This window comes from Macaca thibetana, chromosome 6 (genome assembly GCF_024542745.1).
Source record: "Macaca thibetana thibetana isolate TM-01 chromosome 6, ASM2454274v1, whole genome shotgun sequence".
NCBI lineage: Eukaryota > Metazoa > Chordata > Mammalia > Primates > Cercopithecidae > Macaca > Macaca thibetana.
The window spans coordinates 162,168,289-162,195,415 of NC_065583.1; the positions used below are offsets into that span (position 1 = coordinate 162,168,289).

General features: G+C 43.0%; 1 protein-coding gene across 1 annotated transcript in view; it reads right to left on the reverse strand.

Annotated features, from left to right (window-relative positions):
* Positions 1-27,127, reverse strand: part of TRIO (trio Rho guanine nucleotide exchange factor) — a 368,268-nt gene that overhangs the window by 204,066 nt on the left and 137,075 nt on the right. Inside the window, 6 exon segments of the mRNA XM_050794763.1 lie at positions 2,306-2,437; positions 9,502-9,693; positions 13,593-13,715; positions 15,507-16,019; positions 19,593-19,785; positions 26,211-26,325. Of these exon segments, the coding sequence (XP_050650720.1) occupies positions 2,306-2,437; positions 9,502-9,693; positions 13,593-13,715; positions 15,507-16,019; positions 19,593-19,785; positions 26,211-26,325 (1,268 nt within the window).

Genomic DNA, 27,127 nt, shown 5'->3' on the forward strand with positions numbered 1-27,127 from the left:
GTAAATCAAATAAAACTACACCACAGGTAAATATAAGTTCCTGTGTCAAGATGCCCCATTTTTACAGAATGCACTGGTAACAATTAGGAGATGCTGTACTTAAAGAAAACTGCCAAGAGCAACAAGCAGACTGAAAGAGCCAGCTTGGCTAGAGGATGACACTGGCTGGGTCAAAGTGATTCTGATTTAAGTTATGCACAAAGACCGTACTCCCAGGGCCTGCCAATCATCTTGTGAATGAAGGCTATTCAATCCCATCTTGGTCTGGCAAGGGCAAGGGCATGCAGACAGCTGGCTGCAAGCCCACCACTGCATTCAAAGAACAGCTCCAAAGCAAGAGATTCACATAAGCAGATGAGTGAAGGCCTCATTACACGTGTGAGTAACAGGGTCATTTGCTTTCTGTGTTACAGGTCAAAATTAGACAATGCATAGAGATGGCACATCAGGGGAAAGAACTTGATGGTTTTTAGAAGTGACATAATCCTCATGAGCCAATGTGATTAAAAAAATTATAAATGTGTTCAATTTTCAGTTTTACTATAGAAAAGGCTATCACTTACTTAAATAGTTTCTAACAGACTAGGCAACCAAATTAGTTAAGAAACATTTGTGCAAAACTAAGCAAAAATACAGAGCTGACTTTTTAAATTCCATAGGCAACATGAAATGCTGCTTGAAAAAAACTGAATCTTATTAGGCAAAGGTGGCTAGAGAAACAAACAAACATCAACTGCCACGGGAAAGAGAAGACCTACCCAGATTCTGAAGCAAATATACGGTGAGATATCACGTGGTATCAGGGACACATTTTGAGAAACGAATCACTAGGCAATTTCGTCCTTATGTGAACATCACAATGTGGACTTTCACAAAGCTAGACGATGCAGCCTACTGCACACCTAGGCTATCTGGAGCAGCCCACTGCTCTAGGCTACAAACGTGGACAGCATGTTACTGTACTGAATACTGTAGGCAACTGTACCACAATGCTAAGTATGTATGTGTCTAAACATAGAAAAAGTACAGTAAAATACAGTATTATAATCTTACAGGACCACTCTCTTATTTGCAGTTCATCATTGACCAAAACATCTTTATGAGATACAAAACTGTAGCAGCAAATCACGCATCCATTTAATTCGCTCATGGACACTAGGACGTCAACAGAGCCAGGCCCAAGGACATGAGAGTGACAGTTGGGCAGTGAAGCACAACAGGAAATGTCAGAATGAAATGCAAATAGCCAGTTTCCTCCCAACAACTTTGACAAGTTTGGATGTGTTTGGATCAAGATTTAGATTTAAACACAGACAGCATTTATTAAACATCTACACTGCCCAGCAGTCTTCCAGGTGCTTTGAAACTCTTACAGAAGCCTTACGATAATCTTTCATATTAACATAGAACATTGTAGATATAGATGCTTCTTAGGGAGAAAACCTTACAGAAAAGCAAGCACACACAATTCCTCTCTACGCCCCTCGCTTTCACCTCCGGGAACGTAACTATTATCACGAAGGCAGGATGGTCTCAAGGGCCAGATAAACAAGGCATGGGCAAGGGTGGTACTCGTCAACCCATCTAAAGTTGCGTCATCAAGCAGCTACCACGTGGTCTGGCACAGAGGCGGCAGAGGGTGGTGACTGAGAACATGGAGCCTGCCTGCCTGGGCTCATACCCTGTTCCACCAGCTGCTGACCTGGCACAGTCATTTATCTCCGTGACTCATTTTCTTCATTTGTAACAGCAGGGACAGATACAGTATGTGAGCATTAAGTCAGTCGTTACATAAAGTCCTTACAACACAGTCTGGCATAGAAGGTGGCAGAAAATAAAACAGGGATTCATTAAGTAAATAATGTAATATACCCTAAAGTAATAAAGAAAATCCTACACTTAGAGTTCTTAAAATAGACAGATGTGTTCCTTGCAATCCAGACCATCTTCTCTAAAAGGTTTTATTTGGGAAGATTAAACTGAGTTTGACTAGACGGAAGAGCACACAAAATACACATTTCTTAAACACATGTAGAAAAAAAGAATAGGCTTTTCTTCACTGTAGCAGATGAGCATATAAGTGCGTTGTTGGAAAGGCTACTGCCTGCACACCATTCTGGTCCCCTAGCGCCCCACCCCACCCCACACACACAGGGGTTCAAATGCTAAACAATTAAACTGCAGTCTAACTCAAAATCTGTAAGCTTTTTCTGGGCTACCCAAAACTTTTTTTTTTTCTAGCTTCTGGTGTACTATGATGCAAAAATGATGTTGCCTTGCAATGTAAGTAAAATTGACCACTTACCTCAGAGTAAGCAAGAGTGATATGTTCATATATTCCCTGGTGGTGATGAATGGCATCTTCTAGGTCCTGCAGCTCTGAGGGAAGGTCTACCTCACCGCAAGCTTTACACCATGAATCCACGTTGCTCATATACTTGGAAGGTTAAAAAGAAGATTATTTCTATCAATGACAATTTATATTGAAAAGCGGACATTTTTTAACATGGTTTTGAAAACTAGGGGAGTTGACGGAGATCCTAAGAATGTAACATGGTTGACTTTCCATCTCAAATGGCATCCTCAACTCACATGAGACTGCTGGACTCCATTCCCAGAGTGGGTTTCAGCAGGACTGGGGCGAGTCCCAGGAATCCGCATTTCAGATGAATGCCTCAACTAACTGCTGCCCAGGTCTGGGTGTGCCCCTGGAACAATGCAGCCCTGTTTTGGGCTTTCTGCTAAATTTTCCCAATCCACCTTTGAATCCACGTTTCCAACTGCCCTGTACTCCTAAGCAAGGGAGGACAGAAAGATGACTCTCCCACGTACCCCTTAACTACGGTTCAACAGCAGGATGCTCCTTCTCTTTGCAGCTACTTTTCAGTCTTACTCTGTTCCTTTTACACTGAGATGTAATGAAAAAGTTCCAGATATCTAAAAATAATTTATCTGAAATAAGGAAGAGCAGCCAGTCCATTCCGCTACTGTTTCAAAAGGAAATTGACACCAGAATTAAAAGGAGACCAAGAAAAAAGGGCCTGAACTTCTCTGTGAATCTTAGGAAAGGCCTAAGGAGGCAGAGGCATCATTCCCATCCTTCCCAATTTGCACGGAAACGAGAAAAGCCTGAGCCATGCAAACAGCGCTGCGGCTGCCATCCCAATCCTGGCTCAATCACCTCCACTGCCACCCTCCACCTCCAGGATCATCAACAGTCCTCCGGCTGCCATCCCAATCCTGCCTCAATCTCCTCCACTGCCACCCTCCAACTCCAGGATCATCAACAGTCCTGCGGCTGCCATCCCAATCCTGGCTCAATCTCCTCCACTGCCACCCTCCAACTCCAGGATCATCAACAGTCCTGCGGCTGCCATCCCAATCCTGGCTCAATCTCCTCCACTGCCACCCTCCATCTCCAGGACCCATCAATGGTCCTGCGGCTGCCATCCCAATCCTGGCTCAATCTCCTCCACTGCCATCCATCTTCGGGATGCATCAATGGCTGAGAAATCACTGCCAAATTTCCTAGGGAGATCCTATCAAAATCCATCACAGTTAAGAGTGAAAGGCAAGTGCAGAAGGCCCAGTTAAAAAAGCTAATTCAATTAAGCCAAACAGCCATCAACACATTTCCCTTGGTTTTAACCTCTTTACTCCTGTTCCTCACACATCTATTTACTTAGCAGGGAATGCAGAGCATGACTATTTGAAATGCAATACTCGACTGGCCAGAAAAGAAATGTGCTATAATTCCCTTAAAATATAGTAAGAACAAACTCTCAGTTCATTTTTAGGACATTAAAATAGACAAGTCAACCAAATAATAACTGTTGATGAAAATCCTTTTATTATTGAGTGCAGAAAAATATCTATGCAGACCTTAGGGCTTGAGGCCAATTCATATGGCATTAGTGTCAAGTGAGTATTTCTTGGGTGGCATGTTCCATAAATGTCAATTTGGTCAGGTCAGATGACTGTCACTATTTCTGAGCTCTATTTCTCTCTATCATCTTCCCTTATTGCATTTAATACCAATTATTAAATTATTGTGTTTTTCAAACACAAATTGATTGAGGCTAACCATCGTCATTAATAAATCATCAGGTCTAAGTCAGCAATTAAGTGCTCCGGGACAATGGCCACTGCAGAACATCCAAAACCAAGAGGAGTTGCAACATGTTCTTAAGATCAAAACACTTCTGACAGAACACGGTGGAAACACATTTCAGTTATATAATACTTCACAATTTAATGAACAGAAGCCTCAGACTAACATATCACTGTATCAAAATCACTACAGTATATTCGACTCCAATTTTTGAAGCAACAACCAATAAAGAAAAAAACATTCAAGAAGTTTTACATATTCCTGTAATTAGAACTAACTTATAATTTCTTAAAGTATCCTGAGAGGGCACTGATTATACTTCTCTGAAAAAATACATCCAGGGAAGGATGGTGTGTTACACGAAAACCTTGTGGACAAAGGATTCTGCCCTTTTTCTGGGTTAGTAACAGCCCAGTGATAGAAATAATCCTAGCAAGGCCAGGCGCGGTGGCTCACGCCTGTAATCCCAGCACTTCAGGAGGCCGAGGCAGGCGGATCATGAGGTCAGGAGATTGAGACCATCCTGGCTAACACAATGAAATCCCGTCTCTACTAAAAATACAAAAAATTAGCCTGGCGAGGTGGTGGGCTCCTGTAGTCCCAGCTACTCGGGAGGCTGAGGCAGGAGAATGGCGTGAACCCAGGAGGCGGAGCTTACAGTGAGCAGAGACGGCGCTACTGCACTCCAGTCTGGGCGACAGAGCGAGACTGTGTCTCATAAAAAGAGAAGAGAAGAGAAGAAAAGAAAAGAAATAATCCTAGCCATGGTTTTACAGAGGGTTTTGCACAGCATCATTTCTCTGTTCTTTATTTCTAAGACACAACCCTAAACTCCACAGAGCAAGCTCTAGGCCGGATTGTTTTCTGAAAGGCTGAATGCCCAGAGGGTCTGAAACCAACAGCACCAGCACAACAATCCCCATTCAGAGATTCATGGAACAGGGAACAGGGTGTCAACAGGCATTCCACGAAGAAGAAGAAGCATCCTGAGATCAAGTTTGGTGTCAAAATTCAACAGGTACCTTCATAACAGAACCTTATAGAAAAGCTTCTAATATGGTAATGATATACGAGGGGGCACCTGGCACTTCCCTCCCTCTGATACACACATAAACACATACCTGCTACCATCCTGGGAAACCCAGGTCGGGACTGCAACGCTGGGGGAACATGTCTAGCACAGAGCCTGACACTTAGGAGGTGAGAAGGACAGAAGGTATCTACTGCAGTCTAATGAGATCAGAGCAGCTGGCTTAGTATCTGATGCTTTAAGTGCTCCGTAAATCAAAATATGTGAATACAAAGCATCTGGTGGACTGGGGGTGAAGGTCGGAGAGTGTGAGAGAATGAAATGTTGCTCTGTCAATTCAGATCAGGAGCCTACTTCAGATCTGGGGATCCTGAAGCTGAGCAGAATGGTGGTATTAAGAAAGTGTTGCTGAATAAACGATGAAGGAAGCCTGGATCACCCAGTTTGCAAAACAGAGGCAAGCAGAGGAGGGAACAGTGATTCATATACACAGCTTTAAGAGGAGAACTTGGATAAATAATTAACAGATTGCTTTTCCTAAGCATTTACTCTACTACTCTCCGTCTGCTCAGAGGGGGCCTGCGATCCGGGAGCCGCTCATTTCTTCTGCCTGTTCTGGGTCCCACCAACCAGAGCTGGGATCCTCGAAGCTAGTGAACTGCACTCCCATCCACCTCTCATCCCCGCCACCTCTTGACGGAGCCTCAGCTGAGCACAGGCACTAAGCCGGACTTAGGAGACACAGGGACGGAAATTTCTTAGATTTAGAACTTGCGTCTATGTCATGTTTATAATAAATGTTAATTCTAAAAATATTTATGGGAACTGAACTTTTATAAGAATATTAATGCAAGTGTGAAATTGTTTGTTATTATGTTAGGAACTGAAAGACCCAGCCATAGACCTCAGCGAAAGTTCTAGCTTTGGAAACATGGCCAAATCACTCCCCATTCGGATTATCAGGACAGTAATATTACAGTCCCATCTACTCCACTGGGCTGACTGAAGGATGAAATGAGATTTCATGTTAAAGAGCTCTCTAAAAATTAAAGAACTATACAAACACTGTTACTTTATTTTCAGTATTATCCAAGCACAGAAGGCCTAAAGTCATAGATGAATTAAAGTGTTCAGCAGACGTGCGGTTCACTCCATAGGTAAGCCTCTACAAGCACTACCCGAGCAGACACAAATGTGTAGCTGTGCTGCCAAGTACAGTAGCCACTGGCCACGTGTTGCTCCCAATATGGTGAATAAGCAACTATTATTTTAATTCTATTTTTAAAATGATTTTATCCTCTTATTATTTAACTCTGAGTAGCTTCAACAGCCACACATGGTGACAAGCCATCACAATGGGCAGTGCAGCCTGAGGTCACCGTAAAAGGAGATTTTAAGCTATAGCAAAATCAAGTCATTTTGTTTTATAAAAATGTAATTCTAATGGTATTTGCTGTGAAAGCTTCTTAGTATAAAGGGTCTGTGCTGTGGATATAGCACATGACCAAGACAAGCGAAGGCTGGAGCGCCTACGCAACATCTACCAGTAACAACATTAACACTGTGGTTGTGTGTCCACATGTTTGTGAACGGATACCGTGATCCCACACCTTCACTGGAGATGAGGACACAAGACACACTGGCTGACACATCTATGGAAGTTATACCATCTATGAATCAGTCTCATCTAGCTTTAACTTCAGAGTTATGTTTATAAAGCCACAGCAAACGCTAGCATAAGAACACCCATGGAGAGAGAGGGCAGGGCTGGACGGTGCAGCTAAGAGATGTAATCCTTACAGAGAAGGCGGCTGCCATTAGTAAGCTCATTAACCATGGGGTCACAAATTTGAGCCTTATGTCCCCCTAATCAGATTTAAATTCCACATGAACACTCTGGATGTGATTCAAAGAGATGACTATGATGGAAACCTACTTAGGATGTCCAAGTTTCTGGTCCTTTCCAGACCGAGTTTATGGAAACAGCTTGAGCATAACTAGAAGGCAAACCATTTAAAATGAGGGAACAACATTGACCTACACTCGGGATTGCTCTGTTGGGAAAAGAAAACCACTTTAGTGATGAGCATCAGAATTTCAAGGATCTTACTTTTCTTCAGTGGGGGGGGATGAGACACAATTCATTTTTACTTGCAAGTAAGGACCGTCTTTCTGAAGACGTCCTAATCTCCCATCTGTGCATTTCAGCTGTCTACGTGCAGGCCTTGTTGCTTCGTTAAGGTCTGGAATACACGCTGGGCCCCTTCTTCATTAGATTACTGTCCCTTTGCTCAAATCTGGCTTCTTTTCTGGCCACCTTATATGCACTGAGACTTCAGGCTCCCTTCCGGTTTATGCAGCGTCCTATAAAATTCTGTTCAATAATGTGTTCGCCTAGTTTCATTTCCTTCAAATCCACAAATTACAGTCTTTCATTTTATCCAGATGAGAATACCCCAGGCTTTCAATTTTGCTGTATGTTTAAAAATTTTTATAATAAAACACTGGAAGGAAAATGCCCCATGGAACCCATGTTTCCAGATTATTTTTAGGCAGGTCACAGCAGCAATTAATCTCTGGGTTTATTTACATTTCTGAATCCCGTCATGTTTATGAAAGATGTTCTCTGTGTTACGCTTCAGCCTATCTAACATTCACCCACGCAGCTTGTCCTGCTTCAAATTCATTCATATCATCTTACTGCCAAATGATCAAGTGTGTTGCTACTTTGTACTACGATAAGGATCGGAGATGGCTACTGGGTCATGATGATGGTTCTATTTATGCTGAAGGAGTTCCTGTTACTTTAAAAAGTTGTTTTTGTGTGTGGGCTTCTGTCTATCTTTTATCACAAAATTAGTCAAATGCATAAAGTTAGAAAATAGAAAAATCCTACCATTGAAACTCTCAGCTTTTACATGATGCTACGAAGGTTTGCTTCTCTTTATATATCACTCAGCTTCCTCTCTTGCTTTATACTTTAAAGGTTTCTAGAGTTGAGATCACTGCTAATTAGTGTCTTGTGCAACATTCTGCCTGCCCTGCCAAAATTCTAGGCAAGTTGGGGCCTCTATCTTCCTTTATTGACTTTTTCACTCTTCAACAGAGACTGTTTCTAGATTAAAGAGATACTATTTCCTTTTTAAGAAGCATCCATGCAAATCCCTGAATGCAGTCTTTCCCCCAAAAATTAACCCTGAGGAAGATACACTGATATTCTTCCTTTTTAAATTAAGCAATCGTTTTCCTCTTACCCATCTTGAAAAGGTATTCACTGTGCTGCTCACCTTCCAATAATAAAGTCTGAGTCATGAGCAAATCCCTTCCATTTTGCTACTTTCAGAGAGTTTTTATTTAAGCAAGTTTGCTTAAGTGGAGGTGTGGGGAGTGTTGGGGGCGTATATTACCCATTACTTCTTAAACTAGAAATTTTGACACAGCACGTCTGTCAGCAAATGAAACCAAAGTCAGATGCCATGTAGCTAAGTTTGTAATTATGAAAGACACTGTCGATTGTGTACCCAAAAAAGCCATTTTCCTCCCTCACCCTTGCTGGCAGCACCTCCCTAAGGAGGCTAAACACCAGATCCACCCTTTCTCCCACCCCTTGCAGCAAGGCATGGATGTGTACCCAAAGACTAGCCAATGGGAACTGAGGGGAAGTGTGCTGGGGGCGGGGCCTCTGGAAATGCTTCCCTTATAAACTGGCAGGCAAAGACAGCTGCAGCCATCCCTGCGGAGGGTGGGCGCTGTGGCTGAGGAGGAGCTGGTGCGTGGAGCTGAGGTGTGCTGCCCCGACTGTGAGGGGAGGCCCAGCAAGCCTGAGGGCGGCAGACACCACCCCTCTGTAGCCGTGCAGCTGGAGGTGCCTATGCCTTAGAACTTCGCAGTTTGTGAGAAAAGTAAACCCTTGACGTCTGTACCACTGATAGGCGTTCTGTTCCTTGCTGCCAAAGCATCCCAACTGGAGTAATAAAGCACTATCAACAAGGAATAAGAGGAAAGAAGGAGCCAGGAGAGGAGGGGAAGAGAAGAGCAGCTGCCACTTCTTAGTGCTTACTGTGCTGGGCACTGCGTGGGGCACCTAGCATCACATTTACATCAACAGTCCACTCAAGCAGGTACTTTTATTTCTACTTTACAAATGAGAAAACAAACCAGAGAGGCTAAGTCACTTATCTAAGGTTGCGCAGCAAGGACTGAGAGAGCTGGAATTCAAACTCAGGGCCGAGTGACTTCAGAGCCCACATGCGGAGCTCACAGTATGTGCTACACAGGGGTGTTTGCACACACACCAATATTCATGGAGGAGGAACTATTCTGGTTACCACCTCGTGGGCTGGGGGTTCGAGGCACTGACCTTTTCGGCCTTCTGGTGGAAAATGGAGGACATGTCCAGCAAGGTGCTCCGCTCATCCAGGGCTGCCGCAAATGCCTTCCACTCCTGCTCCAGCTGACTCGCGATCTGCCTGATCTGCTGCGAGGCATAGTGGCCAGACTCCACCAGGCGATTGGCCACCGACATGATGCGGTTTATATTTACATACACGTTCTGCAAAGTGGGCAGGAAAAGAGGGCTCCTCAGGGGAGAGCAAATAAGAGTCTCCCTTCTAAGAAGCCCAGATACCACCTGCTGAAACACAGGCTTCTACCAGCAATCACACCTTTCCCAGGAGCATCACCTGATTTTATAATATTATACATATTTGCTCTCTAGATTTCCATAAACTTGAAGTATTGGTTTCCATTTCTATTTTTAAAACTGTAAAATTACAAATCAACTAGCTGAAAGGCATAACTGTTCAGCACAAAGCAATCAAATACACAAGTGGGTGCACACAAATATACTATTACTCACTTCTTGGCTTCAAGTACTGAACAGGGTCCAGATGGCAAGCTTGCTGCCAGGCAGTCACGGAGAACTGAGGGACCCAGCGCTCTGGGTTTTAACTAGAACCCAGAAACCCAAAAACATATACCTAGCAACCAAAGGCTATTTGTGTGAAAGCAAGCTCTCCTTTCTACATACGCCCAAGTCATTTTTTGGTGCCAACAGAAAATACTCTGTAAATAGATCCACCTTCTCTCAGGATTATGAACTGCAGTAAAAACACAACAATGCTATGCTCAAATTTTAAATAAAGCTTTTCTACTCTGTCAAAATTCCTCTCTTCGAGTCTATCAGTTTATTTCAAAAACAGGGATTTTTAAAACCCACCCTTTTTGCAGAACAAGCTCTCACTATGGAGTTTCCCTTTCCACCTCCAGGGTTCTTTAAGGCTCAGTATCACATTGTGTGGCGTGGTGGATGGTGGGGATTCAGACCTTCAGCAAATCTGCTGAAGTTGCTGTTGTTCATGTATTTATTATTTCTGTGCACTGTTACCACCTCACCCCTCCCCGTGGGTCCCCCAAAATCGTAGCTACATCTTTGGCTCTTCTCAGTGTTGCCCCAGTCTGATTTCCTGATCTATCCAAACTCCTCTACGTTTTCCCCCCTTCTCTCGCTTCTCACACAACCCCTCTGAGCCAATCTCCCACTGCCTCGAACAGGGACCTCACAACAGCCTCCTTCCTGTCCCTTGCTGCCTGCAGTCCCCCCAAGTCAGCGGCTGAAAGAACTCACTTGTTCATTCTTTCTTTGTATCTTCTTGAAATTCATCCTTTCCCTCTATTTCTGACCCAAACCAGAACTTGGTGGAGTTGCCTCTGTCTGGAATTAGAGCCACAGGACTCCAGCCTCAGGGTTACATCTCCGGGCTGCATCTGAAGGCTAGAATCAGCTAACAGACATCGCATGTCTGGAGTCGCAGAAAGGGGCTGCAACAGTCAAGCCATGCTCAGTGAGGTGACCTCTCTGGCTCGTGTGGCATTAATGCTCTAACTGGTATCCGGTAAATTAAAAGCAAGGCCTCCCATTCCCAAGTGCATTCTTTCTCTCTTTTCCTCCCTCCTAGTAAAGTGACAAGAAACTAGATTTGCTAATTTTGCTTTCTCTATATCCTTAAAAGAGAAAAAGCCAGTCCAACAGGTCTGTTAGGAAAAGGACAAGATGCGCTCTGTTAGGATCTGGAGAAGAGAAGTCCCTTTGGATGGCTCTGTTGTGACAACCACTGACCCTACTCACCCATATCTAGGTGGTTACAGCTTCCTGTATTACTTTTATAGAAAAACAGGTTTTACTAGTCTATGTATGATGCTTTTTCCATCTCTCCATCACTTCTAGCACACATAAATCTACAGCCTGGACATAAATATGGCAATGAGAAATTCCCTAAATTAAAAGTACCTACACCTACATTCTTATCATCATAGTTTTTAAAAATATCTGTTATAGTACAACGTGCATAATTGTTGGTATCCCTTAATATGCTTTCTTTAAAAGCTGTTAACTTGGCATAATGGTATTTAGTATCCTTATTTTGTCAGAAATTATTCAAAACACTACAGTCAGCAGAAGGGGCTGAAGGTTAAATACCCTTGCCCTGCATTACTAAATGTCACAGATACTAGGGATTCGTGGAGGTATTCAACACAAGGAGTAGGCCTGGTCCAGAAAGCTCCTCAGCAGGTGTCACCATCACAGCACCGAGCTACCCACATGCATTGTATTACAAGTTTGACTTAGAAAAGTAACAGAAATATATTGTAGAAAATTAGAAAATATACTCAAACTCCCCCCCCAAAAATAGCTGTAACTCATACTTTTAAGTTTCTCACCTGCTTTAAGTGCATCTTTAATTATATTGATAACATCACTGGTAAGAATTAACATTTATACAGTACTTACTCCGTGTCAAGCAATATGTTTTGTATTTTACCTATACATGTAACACCATGGAAGGCAGGTATTACCCCCAGTTTACAGACTAGGAAACTAAGGCTCAAAGAGGTTAAACAGCCTTCCCAAGGTCACACGGCAAATAAGAAACTCAGAATTAAAAGCCTCTACGTCCGCAACCCATTTTCCTGTCTTCTACACTATGGTTCCCACTCCCTTGAGTCCTAAATCTGCCACTAATAAAGGTGAAGAAAGGGGGAAGAGAGAATATATTTTTCTGTTCATTTCTAGCACATATTTTAGTATTTCTAGTTTTTAAAGTATGTGGCATGACTGAATGGTCTCTTGCCAAAAGTTTCAGAAAATTCTAAAAAAACTGACAGCAATTTTTTACAAAGAAATTTTTATCTATGCCCAGGTTTGATGATTCAAACCAGAAATTCTCTTACTTTAAATTCTAGAACAGATGTAAAACTTTCTGGCGGCATTTATTGCTAAAAATTATACTGTAAAATCTTATCTTTGAAACTACCTAAATTATAGCACCTAGTTGACTATATTTTAATTAAATGGCATCTTACTGAATTAACTTAAACAAAAACCCTGTCTTCATATTACTTTATTTGTATTTTTGTTTTTGAGACAAGGTCTTGCTCTGTCACCCAAGCTGGAATGCAGTGGCGTGATCATAACTCACTGTTGCCTGCAACTCCTGGGCTCAAGTGATCCTCCAGCCTCAGCCTCCTAAATAGCTGGGACTACAGGCGTGCACCACCACACCTGGCTAATTTTTTATTTTTATTTTATTTTATTTTTAGAGATGGGGTCTTGCTGTGTTGCCCAGGCTGGTTCATATTGCTTTAATGCTCTACAACAAACGTTACAAGGTTTAAGAGTGGATAATCCTCACAAGGCTGGCTTAAAGTCCAAACCAAAACTCTTTGTCCCTGAAGAGGAAATTTCTAGAAGCTTCACAGACTACAGAATCAAGCAAATGTCCTATAGAACATACAGTTTTAGTAATATTAACTATAAAACTGTAACAGAAGTGCTACTCAAAATTCAGTGTTTTGGTTTGGTTTTGGTTTCTGTGATGTAGTCCTACAGTCGCCCCCTATCTGGCCTCTAAGATCCTGATGGAGTCACGACAGCCAAGAGTAGCAGACGCAACAACCTTAAAGAGGGCCAGGGGATCCCAGGGAAGGCTAAGGGCCAGACCCCAGTACTCCAGCTCAGCTCGGAAGGAAATCTCATGCCTCAGAACTAGCGAGTGCCCTGAGGTCAGCAGTGGGTAACAGCAGCCAGCAAACTGACAGCGCTCCGTCCGTGGGACCCATTGTGCCTCCCAGCAGCTTTGCTGGGGCCCCCATGGGCTCCTATGAGGCGGGGCACAGGAGCCGGCATCCGAAGTGTCTGTGGTGAACTAGCCAAGTCATTGGTTCAAGTTTCACTGGTTCATCTGTTTGCTTGTTTTCATTTTTGTTTAAAACTTAAAATGTGGGATACTGAGACAATGGAACCCTAGGGAACACCCTGCATGTGAAGGTCAGCTGCTACAATCAACAGCCACTCTGAGGGCCCCTTGAGAGCCCAGCCCAGCATCTGCCAAATGCCTCCCATTTGCTAGAACACTGTCACGTGGCAGGGTCCAGCTGTTCCGAGTGTCTTACCATACAGTTCATGGCGAAGTGATTGTGCTGCGTCTGGAGCTCCATGGCATGAGGGTGGCTGGTCCCAATCTCCGTGTAGCTGTTTAGAAACAGGCCTTTGTTGTGTGTGATCCAGTCAAACATCTACCGGAAGGAAAAAGACAACCTGGAATCACTCCAGAAAGAGAAACTGCTGCACAGGCCCATAGATGGCGCAGTACCAAGAAAGGGCAACTTCCTTCCCTGGACAACTTCAAGTGCTGTCTGACTCTCTCAGAAGAGTCTTTACTTCCGAGAACAAGTCAGCAGTTCTGAACTTGCAGGACCTACCAGAAAATCTTATCTGATGTGTTCCTCTTACAGAGAAGGAATTAAGAAGCAGATAAGTAAAGAGAGTTACTCTAATCCCCTGGGCTAATTAAAAACTCTGATCCTATGACTCCCGGTCCTGTCTCCCTGCCACGCTGAACTACTTAATTTGCCACCATGAGCTTCAATTAAAGACCTGTTAGGGTGAAATTAGGAACTTATGGGTCTTTGGATGGGTTCTGCTGTGCCCACAGGTTACTGACAGAAATATCAATGACTAAAAGATGACACTGTTTAATCAAGAAGTACATAGACACCTGTGCAGATTACAAACCTATAAAATTTACTGTAAAAATAAAACAGGCAGGAAAAACTAACAATAGCATCTCCCTTAAGGTACAATACAGATGTTACCTGGACAAGGATGTCAATTAAGACATTTGCAAATGAAAACATTTAAGAAAATATAGATGACTGTCATCAATTAGCATTGCTACCATGACTTGAACCAGAATCCCAGGGACAGTAGCCTGTTTTTCTAGTAATTGAAAGGAAGGTATTCCAGCGTCTTAGACAAGGTGCTACTTAAAACAAAAGAACACTGGCAGATATGTTAAAAGCTTTGGTAACAAAAACACCGGATTGTCACCTTTCGAAAAGTCCTTTCACATCCAAGAATTCTAACGTGGATTTTTACTTTACAAAATATTCTCCTGTCCATGTAATATAAAATTCAGTGAGCTCAAATAAAACTCAATGATTAATTCACCCATGTTCATGGCTTGCAACACATACCTATGAATAAGTGCCCAGTTTTCACATTGCTAAGATTCAATTAGCCAGTAATTGATAAGGATTCACTTTGACCAGTTGGTCTGCCTGGCGCATAAGAATAAAGCATAAGACTAGAGGTCATTACTGACTATATTACCCAGAAACTGTTATTTTTAACACATTACTCGTCTTGATTTTAAAAACATACTCAATAGATTGGAATGGTGTTCTGTCAATAACATAACCCTGTGAAATTTTCACTTTTTTTTTTTTTTTTTTTTTTTTGAGACAGAGTCTCACTCTGTCGCCCAGGCTGAAATGCAGTGGCACGATCTTGGCTCACTGCAACCTCTGCCTCATGGGTTCAAGCGATTCTCCTGCCTCAGCCTCCTGAGTAGCTGGGATTACAGGGGCGTGCCACCACACCCAGCTAATCTTTGTGTTTTTAGTAGAGACGGGGTTTCACTATGTTGGCCAGACTGGTCTCAAACTGCTGACCTCAGCTAATCAGCCCACCTCGGCCTCCCAAAGGGCTGGGATTACAGGCGTGAGCCACCAAGCATGGCCGAAATGTTCACTCTTTTAAGTGAAAATACCATTCCTATCTTACAGGCATCCTAGACCAAAGCATAAGTAATTTGAACTCAAATTTTCTAAAACAGCACTGTATTGCGCAGTAAGTAAAACTGGAAAACAGATTTCAGTGCCATTTCTGAAATGACCCTCACTGGTTTAGAGCACACACGGTGAGTGTAGCCTTACCATTCTCCACCTTTTCTCTTTCCTTCCACCCGAACCCACCAGCACTGGCTTCCCCCATGTCCATTGAGGCATTAGCCTCCCCGTCTTTACCTTCTCAGCATCCTGTTCAAACAGCCTCAGCTGGAAGCACTGGTCCAGCTTCAGCTTCCTCACATGCCACATCTGGTGCAGATGCTGCCGTGTCGAGTGCAGCCGGTCCAGCATGGTGGACACCTTGGGCAAGAGGTTCTGCAGGTCCGCATTGCCTGAGCCTGAGTTCTTTTTGGGAAAGCTTTCACTGCTCTGTATCCTCTGAAGCAGCTTCTGTCCCTCCAAATCCAGGTCCTCGATGGGGGCCTTAATCACCTTCTTCTTCAGCTGAGAATGTTCCTCGATCATATTCCGAGCCCCCTCTAAATCCTGAGGCAGCTCCTTCTTAGCTAGGATGTCCTGAAGTTCCTCCAGCCGAGACAGCATGTGGGTTGCATTGCTAATGTAGTCTTCAAAAGCAACTCTGATTTCAATCCATTCTTCATGGTTGTATTCCAGGCAGCCATCAAACTCAGGAGTTAGCTGAGAAGGATCAACTACTTTGGTAAGGCCTTCTAAAGAGACCATATTTGTCTTAAGGGAAAAAAAATCACGTATGAGAAGATGAACCAATTTTATATAGTTTTAACATAATGCAATTTGCAATGCTCAGTCACAGGTTTTCAAAGTTAATCTATTTATAGAAAACAACATACCTGGTTCTGGCCCCATAAAAATAAATGTAGATGAAAGAAGCATTATCAGTACAATGAAAGACAAATCCATTATAGCAACACACGTATGTCAGTTGGAATACCTAAAACTGTAGAATGGTGTATTTCATGAGAGCTAAAGAAATGAGATTTCTTTCCAAGAAGGTGGAGATTAACCCACTATAACAGACACATTAAACCAGGAAACAGGTTAAATTGCAAGTTCAGAGCAAACAATGCGGAAATTTCACTTACATCAATGCATTCTTCTACCCATTCTTTTTCATCCAAGCCAGAAACTCTGTGGAGGTTTTCTACTACTTGCTATTACACAAACGTCTTGCACATGGGCATCAAAACCCTTTTAAGCACAACGTCACTCTAAATTCAATTACGTGTGGGCTGCCTATTAAATGACGAATGCTGCTCCAACCAGACCACCCTGTCATTCATCTTGCCTAAGCCTAACCCCACTGCCCATCAAATAAGAGATGATGGGATATGAATGAGTTTATAAAAATTTAGAAAATATTCAGGAGGTGGCAAGAAAGCTGGCAGAGGCTCATTTGACAGAGCTAAGGACAGAGGCAATGCTTTATTCATTGCAATAATCTGCTGTGATTCTGAACAGTCCTAGAGTTGTATATAATCTGTACTACACTGCAATTTAACAGTGACAAAATTTTAGTCGATTACAATCTAAGCAAAAATCTTTATATATTATTATTATTATTATTTGAGATGGAGTCTTGCTCTGTCACCCAGGCTGGCGTGCAGTGGTGCGATCTCAACTCACTGCAACCTATGCCTCCCAGGTTCAAGCGATCTCCTGCCTCAGCCTCCTGAGTAGCTGGGACTACAGGCGCCCACCACCACGCCAGGCTAATTTTTTTGTATTTTTAGTAGAGATGGGGTTTCACCATGTTGGTCACACTGGTCTGGAACTCCTGACCTCAAATGATCCACCCACCTCAGCCTCTCAAAGTGCTGGGATTACAGGCATGAGCCATCACGTCCAGCCTTTTATTTAAAAAAAAAAAAAAAAAAAAAAGACAGGGTCTTGCTCTGTTTTCCAGACTGGAGTAGAGTATGGCGATCACTGCACACTGTAAAGCTTGAGACAGAGTTTTGCTCTTGTTGCCCAGGCTAGAGTGCAGTGGCGCAACCTCATCTCACTGCAACCTCTGCCTTCCGATTTCAAGCGATTCTCCTGCCTCAGTCTCCCGAGTAGCTGGGATTACAGGTGACTGCCACCACGCCCAGCGTATTTTTGTATTTTTAGTAGAGACGGGGTTTCACCATGTTGGCCAGGTTGTCTGGAACTCCTGACCTTGTGATCCGCCCGCCTTGGCCTCCCAAAGTGCTGGGATTACAGGTGTGAGCCACCGCGCCTGGTCACATCTGGCTAATTTTTAAAACAAAATATAGAGACAGGCTCTTGCTAACCTTCTCAGGCTGGGCTCGAACTCCCAGCCTCAAGCAGTCCTCCTCCCTTAGCCTCTCAAAGTGTTGGGATCATAGGCATGAGCCACTGTGCCTGGCCTGAGCAAGAAATCTTAACCTCACCTTATTATAGTGTGAAGCAGATTAATATTAATATGCCTCAAGGAAAACATGGGGGGAGGGGGGATGATTAAATGCAAAGACAAAGGTGAAGGAGAAAGAGTTGTGACCTAGAACCAAAAAAGAAAACAAAGAAGGGCTGGTTTGGCATGCTGGTTGGCAAAAGAAACAGCAGAAGGCAGCAGAGCTAGAAAGAGGGATGACTCCGGATCCAGCACTTCTGCCTACAATCCTACCACAGGCCCATTCCTCTCTTGTTTGCTGGACTTTTTTTTTTTTTTTTTTTTGGAGACAGAGTCTTGTTCTATTGCCCAGGCTGGAGTGCAGTGGCACAATCTCGGCTCACTCAAGCTCTGCCTCCTGGGTTCACGCCATTCTCCTATCTCAGTCTCCCAAGTAGCTGGGACTACAAGCGCCCACCACCACGCCCGGCTAATTTTTTGTATTATTAGTAGAGACAGGGTTTCACTGTGTTAGCCAGGATGGTCTTGATCTCCTGACCTCGTGATCCACCCGCCTCAGCCTCCCAAAGTGCTGGGATTATAGGCATGAGCCACCACACCCGGCCCTGCTGAACTTTTAATAATATCCACAGAGGCAATCACTGGCGGGGACAGAGAGAGGCTGGTAACAGTGTAACAAGTTCCAAAGAAAAAATGGTGCCTTTAAGAATCCAGAGGGAGAGATCAAAACTAGACTGGAAAAACCTGTATGAATTGTATTGCCAGACCATTATTTTTACTTAAAACACTTACAATTAAATACAATGCACTTTCAATTCTGCATCAAGAAAATAATTAATGCCCAATAAACTGTCCTCCAAAATGATTTCCTATTCTCTGCGAAGAAAAAGGCTTGCTGGGTTCATCTTTCTGATGGAGTGTGGTAAACCTCCTGAGTAGTTTCAAATTTAAAACTAAGTTCAGATTTCGGATAGAAAAGTGAGCACTATGGAAAGAATTAAAAAATCCAAGTAATATACCTGTGCAAACACTTTGAAAAGTATAGCATTATAACCTAAAGATTAAGTATTAACACTGTCTGATGTTTAATATTATTACTACTGTTTACCTTAAAATATATGAATACATCCACTGAAACCTAACATTTGAGCAGATTTGCCAGAGGAAGCGTTCAACCAAAAATCATAGCTTCTTATTAGAAAATATTAAAATCTTATTCCAAATGGAGCAAGAATCAAGTTTCAAGCCGGCAGGAAGACTTTCCTCCCATAATCACCTCATTAAACTAACTGCACCGAAGGCCTTGTCAGAACCTTGGTAGCTTAAGGAGAGGAGGTTACAGTGGGAAGGAAAATAATTAGTGGGCTGAGGGTTTTGTTTTGTTTTTACCACTGATAGATGGCAATCTTCCATGCCTAACTGAATTCAGGACTCTGCGCAGTTTTTAACACACTATCTCCATTTTCAGAAATCAGAGGCCTAATACGTGCATTCTCTCCATTATCCATGACAGGTTGAGACTTAGGGACTCTGAAGTTGCGCATTTATCCCTAACATTCCCTCATCTCCAGGGCTGAGGCAAGGAGAATGAATCTGTAACCATGCAAAGCCACTGTGCTGCCTGGTAAAGCTGTTTGTCAAGTGAAATCCAAGGCAGCAAGCAAGCTTCTCTGCCAAGGCCTCACAACTCAACAGCCCATCACCCAATCCAAGGGAACTGAAACCTAAGTCCATGTGGGTAAAACAGTTCACTTGGATAATGAACGTAGCTCTGTCGTTTCATGCAATAACTAATTTTACGTATCATGTGTTCGTAAGATATGCAGCTCCTGTTTAATATGCGGTTTAAAAAAAAATCATTAGCCTCAAGAGCTTTTAGTAAACCACACCAACTTGTTTAGTGGGTCTAGCCACACAGGGGAAGTTACCTCAAACTCAAATTTAGAACTGCCAAAATTAGTCCTCTGTTTCTGCCAGAAGTTGTCTGGCTTGATGATCAGGGCCACGTGGATGCAGCAGGGGAAGGACTCCTGCAGGATCTTCAGCAGGGGCTTGATGGAGTCCCACTTGGACCCGCGCATGTCCACGATCACCGTGAAGCCGCGCTTGCAGACCTCCTCGCTGCGGAGAAAGAAAACATGGCTGAAGACGGGTTGCATCTCTTGCCACTCTGTCTGCTCGGAGTCCCACTGGGTGCCACAGACCCAGCTTCCCTCTCCTGCCAGACATGCACACTATGCTCAGCTCCTTCCTGTCCCTCCCTTGTACCATAAAGGAAGAGACTCAGGCTACACACGCTTCATGTTCAACCTGCAAAACCTGTTAAGATGTCAATTTTTTATTAATGGTTTTGCATCTTGTCTTCTTTTCAGGAAAACAACGGTCACCGTGCCCATTTCTCTTGACCTTGGTGCCTTAACTGATTACATGAACTCCTCCAGTCACTCCGGCGCGCAAAGGTCTCCAGGAGCATCGGGCAGGTACAAAACCCTGACAGCCTGCGAAACCCAGACTCAGGACAGTCTGAGACCTATGGACAGCAGTTACCCCAGGACTCCCAGCACCCCAGGTGCTGAAAATGATCCCCCACCAGCATGGCTGGCAATGGTGAGAGCTTTCCTATGTTCCATTTTATTCCCTTTACCCTATCCCTGGCCCTGAAGCTGTCTCAGTGGTTTTCCAAACCCTCCACCCGTCCCTGGGAGTTCTTGGCACCCTTCTGACAGGCTCTGTGGTTTTAATCTAGTTCCACAACTGCACTAAGCCTTTATCCGGTAGCAATGCTGGCTAACACTGCTGGCCTCTGACACACATCAAGGCAGTGCTAGGAGTCACTATACTCTTCCTCTCCACATTATTGCACTTAAAAAAAAAAACAAAGTGCCAGCTTCTAATTTTATTAAATCTCAACTACTTGCAACTACTGGCTACATGGAAAACACATAAAATGCAAATCTGCAATAAAGAATGAGCAACAAGAGTCAAGGTGTCCTTAAAAACAGGTGAAAAAAAATACTTAGTCTCACTTGGTTACAACTTCAGTGATACAAGTTTCCAAATGGCCCTACAGCTAAGGAACAACGGCAACCCTCACTGTTACTTACAGAGGGGTCTCTGACAGTCCATGCAGGCTGCTGATGCCTGCAACAGACAGTAACCAGGTAACGAGTGCCTGCAAGGTCTTTTTTGGAAATATACCTAGGACCTTATGGTACTCCATACGCATATGTGGTTTTCCCCAAACATAAATGTACCTTAGGGTAGAAAAGACATTTGATATTTTTCTGCTTTGGATAATTACCCCCCCCCCCCCGAAAAAAACTAGTCTAAATTAAAAACCTGGAAAACTAATTGCTATCATTAAGCAATGCAAACAAAATTAATTCAAAATTAAAACCAATTTCATGCTGTTACATAGGCTCACTCCCCTTATCTTGCCCCCCTTCCCCCCTCCCAATTAACTCACACTTACACACCCTATTCCCTTCTATATCTTGATTCAGAACATCAGAGTAACTAGTTTTCCACGTTTTACAAATGCAAAGTACATACAACATCTACATCAATAAGAGGCTGTATCGCATAAACACCCCCCAAAAATGGCTGTATGGTTAGAACCCAGCAGTAGGACCCAATCAGAGGGTGGCTCACAGTCAGAGGAACACAGTGTTTAAAGCCAGGAGGAGAAAACAGACAGATCCAGCAGCCTAGTTTATCACCCAAATGTTGAAAACTGATTAGGAATGATGTGATGAACTTCTAATAACTATCCCATAGGGATGTAAATTAAAATGAGTTCAAATACCTTTCATGCCATCACTTCTCCTCCACATCCCAATTAGGTCCTGGGTTACAATCCAGGTAACATCACAGACAGAAACATCACTTGTTTTCTGACTTCCTTCATGAAACCTAGAGGCAAATGAGACTCCCAGAAATGTCTCCTAAAGTCTCCTGTCATAGAGATTAACCATTCTAGACTTTCTTGGGCTCTAATGGGGTTTGCAATCCGGGGAGATTCCATTACACAGAAACTCCAGGGCGCCGGAGGCAATGGGGTGAGGGCAGCCTAAGCAGGAAGAGGCAGGTGCCTGGAGGCCAAGAGCTCTGCAAAGGAAGCCCGCTGACCTGTAAGGCATTCTACTCCAGAGGTACACCAAAGACAGGAGATTGTCAAACAGTGGCAATACGTTTTGCTTGTTTTACTAGTTGCTGTTTGGTAGACTGCACTGTAACCATCAGTCTTCACTGTATCAAGATAAATTCCCTTGAAGCCTTTCCTTCTCCTAACATGGCCTTACACAGTATGCACATGAACTACAAAGCCCCTCTACTTGAAAGCAGCTTAAAAGGAATCCTAAATGACTCCAGGCTTAACAACAGAACAACAAAACCAAAAGCTATGCTGAGCTTGCACAGTTGACAGAAGGATTAACCATTCACCTTCCTCCGTGATCAAACTGCTCCCACCAAGCGGCTTCCTAAGTAGTGAAAACAGCATATGAACTGGGCTGGGAGTGCACAGCATTTCAATCCATCTGTTTGTATCAAGTTAAAAGCCAGTCACCATTAAGACAGCAGTGACTTGTAAACATCCCCAAACCCGAGTCCTATGGAGTCCTATTTATAAGCGCCTAATAAACAGCTGCCTACAGGAGAAAGGCCCCAAGCCCTTCCACCACCTAAGAGGCCCTGTTCTTTGGGAAATGTGACTTATTAACCAGTTATTTTAGCATTTTACCAAAGAGCCTCATGTTTATCTGTGAGATAAAGAAAATTTACATAAAATTAAGGTCCCCTCTCAACACAGGTCCCTAAAAAAGAGAAACTCTACTTGTTTAGTTCCTAGATGAAGAAAGTATCTTCTTATATGAGTATTTATGAATGAATCAATTAAAAATCTTCATATCATTTCGTTAGTGGACAACAAGGAGTAAGAGTGGTTTACTATTAATATTTAACAACTATAAATCATTCTAAAGAAGGCAGAAGGTTCTAGAACATAATTAGTATTCAATACAATTCAAGTAATAAGAGAAGAGCCACCTAGAGACACTCCGAGATTAATGTCACTGTGCAGGACTTGCAATGACGGCAGCAAGAACTGCTGCTGCTTCTTATTTCTCCTGCACACATTTAGTGGAAAGTTTCACTGCAAATGAATCTTATGAATTCACCTTGCTACTACAATTGTTTGTTTGTTTGTTTTAAAAAAAGGGCAGGGAGGGGCGACCCCAGCAATAATACTCAAACTACTCACAGCTGCTCAGGTCATGTTTCTGCTGAACTGTGCGGGACACAGACAATCTAGAAGGCATGCAGAAGAAAACAACGGGATCTGCCTCTAGAAATCATGTCAAAAGGAAAGTAATTAAAGGAAAATAGAAGGGTGAATATGAAATCAGAAAATCATTGCACTATATCTGAGCAAGCTACTGCATGTCAAGCACCATGCACGATTACAGGAATAATTTTACTCAATACTCACAATGATCCCAAAATGTACAGGTCATTATCACATTTTCAGATCAGGAAAGCAATGAAAATGAAGTCAAGTGTCCCAGGTCACAGTCAGTCTGATTCTGAGGCCTATGTTCTCCCTTCACATATGACACCAGCCCTGTGACTGCCTAGCTGAGGAATGGCCAGAGGGCTGCCTTCAAATCTGGGAAGCACGAGGGAGCACTGGACACAGCTGAAGGTCTCACAGGCCCCAAGACATACACACAGATGTACAGCTGGGTAGAAACGCCTTGTGTTCATACCACTCTACTACAATAAACAATCAGACTTACAAACTACACAAAAGCAAACTCACGAGTCCAAAGAAATCCACACACCAGTAATTTGCTGATGACTTTTACAGATTGGTAAAATCTGTATCACATAATTTATTTGATTAAAACCAAACAGCGCTCCTGCTGCTACGCACTCACTAGGGGTAGCGCCTGCGGGACCCTGGGAGGGAGGGTCCAGAGAGGACTCACTTTGTGGCCACTTCTTTCAGTCTGGACTACACTGAAATCCTTCCCCATTATCACTCAGCAAATGCATCATTTACATGTTAATTCCATCTCTCTTATTTGCTCATTAATCAAGGACAAGCAAAATGGCATTTCTTGTCACTTGGGACTGCAGTGAATGCAAACGCAAACCTAGGGACTGACATGAAGTGACTGCTCAGTGGCCAGAGGGTCATCCTATACACACGAGTATTTTTGAGTGACATGATGTGATCTTTGGGATTTGTTATAAAATACATCAGGGGAATAATTAGAGAAAACCAAGATTGGCAAAATCTGATAAACGCTGAAGCTGGGTGATGGGTATACGTGTGTTCGTGATATTATTCTTATTCTCTCCACTTTTGTGTATTCTCACAATTTCCCACAAAAAAGATTTTTTTTTAAGTGGGTCATTCAGATTATCCAAAATGTGCTTGAACCAATTTTTATATCAATAAAATGAATAATTTTTAATATTTACTATTAACATAGGTTTCAAGACCAAAAAGCAAGTTGTCAAAGTTACCACTATACAGTATTCAAATTATGTCAGTTTTTAAAATCACATGAGTGAATATCAAATTCGACTTTAGTTTTTATTAAACTATATGACAAGTATCATTTTGATTGGCAGTGATTTTTTTTTACCGCTGCCCTTTGTATTTCTTTTTCCATCATTATCACAGACCCAGCACATAGTAAAAGCTTAGTAAGCAGTAGTTTACACTCTATTTTTATTTATAAATGATAGTGAGTATAAATAACTTCTAAACTACTTCCCAACTCTAAGATTTCAACAGGTCAGCTGCCTAAGAAATACCAGAAGAAAGGGAAAACTCACTCCAGATAAGTAGGGCTCACTTAGTCACTGATGCCACACGGTGACGGTTTTCTCATAAAGGGTACTCTGACAGAAAACCCAAGAACTTCCCTGGCAAGTCAAACTATCAAGACCAAAAGCTGATTGCCGTCAGCCACAGCCAGCCCTGTTATGAAGGGGCATGGCTGCCTTGTCCTGCTGGTGTCAACCTATACAGGTTAAGAGTGCTGTGAACCACGTGCTGTGGCAGATCTACTACCTTTACCACAACCGTTGAAACCCATTATGCTGTTACTGAGAATGACATCATTCTTTCGTAACATGTTCCTTAAGGTCACTATCTAGCCTAGCCCATATTATGGCCGAGTTTTCTCTCACACGTCCTCATTTAGTCTCTTAGGAAACACCTCCTCTCACTCACTGATGCCCTTCAGTATGTGCCTTTCTGGAATAAAAGAGACACCGGAGGACTCACCCTTTCCTCATAGATAGGCACCCCTCCAACCTGCAACACACACCAGATCTCCTATTCCAGGCATGACCGTATCCTTAGATTATATCAGAGTGGTATTATGTTTTCCAGAATATAACTGGAATAATTAAATGGAGATATTCATTGTTATGATCTGGCTCTGTGTCCCCACCCAAATCTCATGTTGAACTGTAATCCCGTGTTGGAGGCGGGCCTGGTGGGAGTAATTGGATCACGAGGGTAGTTTCTAATGGTTTAGCACCATCCCCCTACTGCTGTCCCCTGATGGAGTTCTCATGAGACCTGGTTGTTTAAAAGTGTGTGACACCTCCCCGCCTACCCCCACCCTCTGCCTCCCGCTCCAATCATGTGAGGATGTGCCTGCCTCCCCTTTGCCTTCTGCCATGATCATAAGTTTCCTGAGGTCTCCCTAGCCATTAAACCAATTAAACCTCTTTTCTTTATAAATTACCCAGTCCCAAACATTTCTTAATAGCAGTGTGAGAAAGAACAAATACATTAATATAGGGAGGAAATTTCCTCCACCAGTTGTCAGCTAGATCTACAAATAAAACTCGAGTAATATGTAGAATACATTCCCAGAGAATTCCAGAAACAGATTCTAAATTCCTCAAGTATACACACAGGCCAACTACTAGTAACTCACGACTCCCCACTTTCGGACTCTCCAGAAAAAACAACATTGCTTGTTCTTGGTGTTCTCTGGCATCTATGCTAAAAATTCCCACTACCAATGGAGTCTCAATTTTGACAGAGATTCCCAAATCTATGCCCAATATATAGCTAATAAGGATTTTTAATGCCCCACAAACTTCATGCCACATATCAACAGACTATTTTTAAAGAACTAACGTTTGCCAAGAAGGCAGAAATGCATTATCAAAAGCAGCACCCAATTCTGATCACCCAGGCCTCTGTGTCACGGTATTAGAATCATCAATGATGGCTTTCTAACTCAGGCACCACATCCTGAAATCCCAGCTGAGTATCCCAGATCCACTGTCAACACACACAAAGCTCTTCACAACAAAACACCTACCTCCATGTCCCCGCTCCCCGAAAGGTTTTACACTAGACAATAATGGTCACAAAATGGTTATAAGGAGAACGATAATGATACTACTTTGCCTGGAATTCAGGCTACCATTTAGCTGATTTCTAACGAGTACAGCACCACATCTCTTGTAAATGTGGCATCAGTGACAAGCACAGGCCACACAGAACTTACCTGGGAATACAGGCTAGATAGGAAATGAGTCTCCTGAGATCCTCCTGTCGTATTCTGTCATGATTGCTGCGGGCCGGAAACGTTAAAATGGGACCTCCACGTTTATCTCTACCACCTAAAAAACAAACATTAGGAACACCCTTAGAAAGAAACAAGATAAGACAGAAATCCTATGTTATCATTCATTCACTCTGTCAAAATTATTCCTAAAGCAACTACACAAATTTGCACAGGGCAGAAGTCCTTGTTTCACCCGAGGCACGGTGAGGACATGTCATCCCTTCAGGGGATCTGGGAGAAAAAGTCTGAGGCTCTGCAGGCCACATGGAAGGTTGTACCACATATGGCCTTGTCTTTTTCTTCCAATGTCTTGGGAAAAACTCCTTTCTTCAGTTGTTATGTTTTGGACAGAATAAAAAGTTGTCACGTCCATGTGTTTCACTCACCTGAGACAACCACCTCCCTCACACCTGCCCTCTATGTCAGTCTCCCCCACATTTTTCCCCACTGCCCTGCATTCAAAGCTCTTTCTTTCCTATCAACAAAATGGGTCTAAGTCTTGAAAGGAAAGCGAAAGGAACATTCTCCAAACTATGCTGATGACGACTTTATAATCTGGGACGGATGGCACCTGACCCTCACTGGTCCAGCTTTGCGTGGACCCATTATTTAGTTATCTAAATAACAGGTTCTCACACGGAACCACACACATGCATGTGAGAGAACCACATGAGAATTTTAAAGCCAATTAGCTTAAGGATTTGAGAAATATTCTATCACACACTAAGAGTACAAATCTCAGAATATGTGGCTTTGACAGACAGGCAGGCAGAACTATTTCTTGTTAACATACACAATCCTAATGAAGTCAGTTTGGTATCACTAAACACTTGGGGTGAAATTGTCACATTTATTTT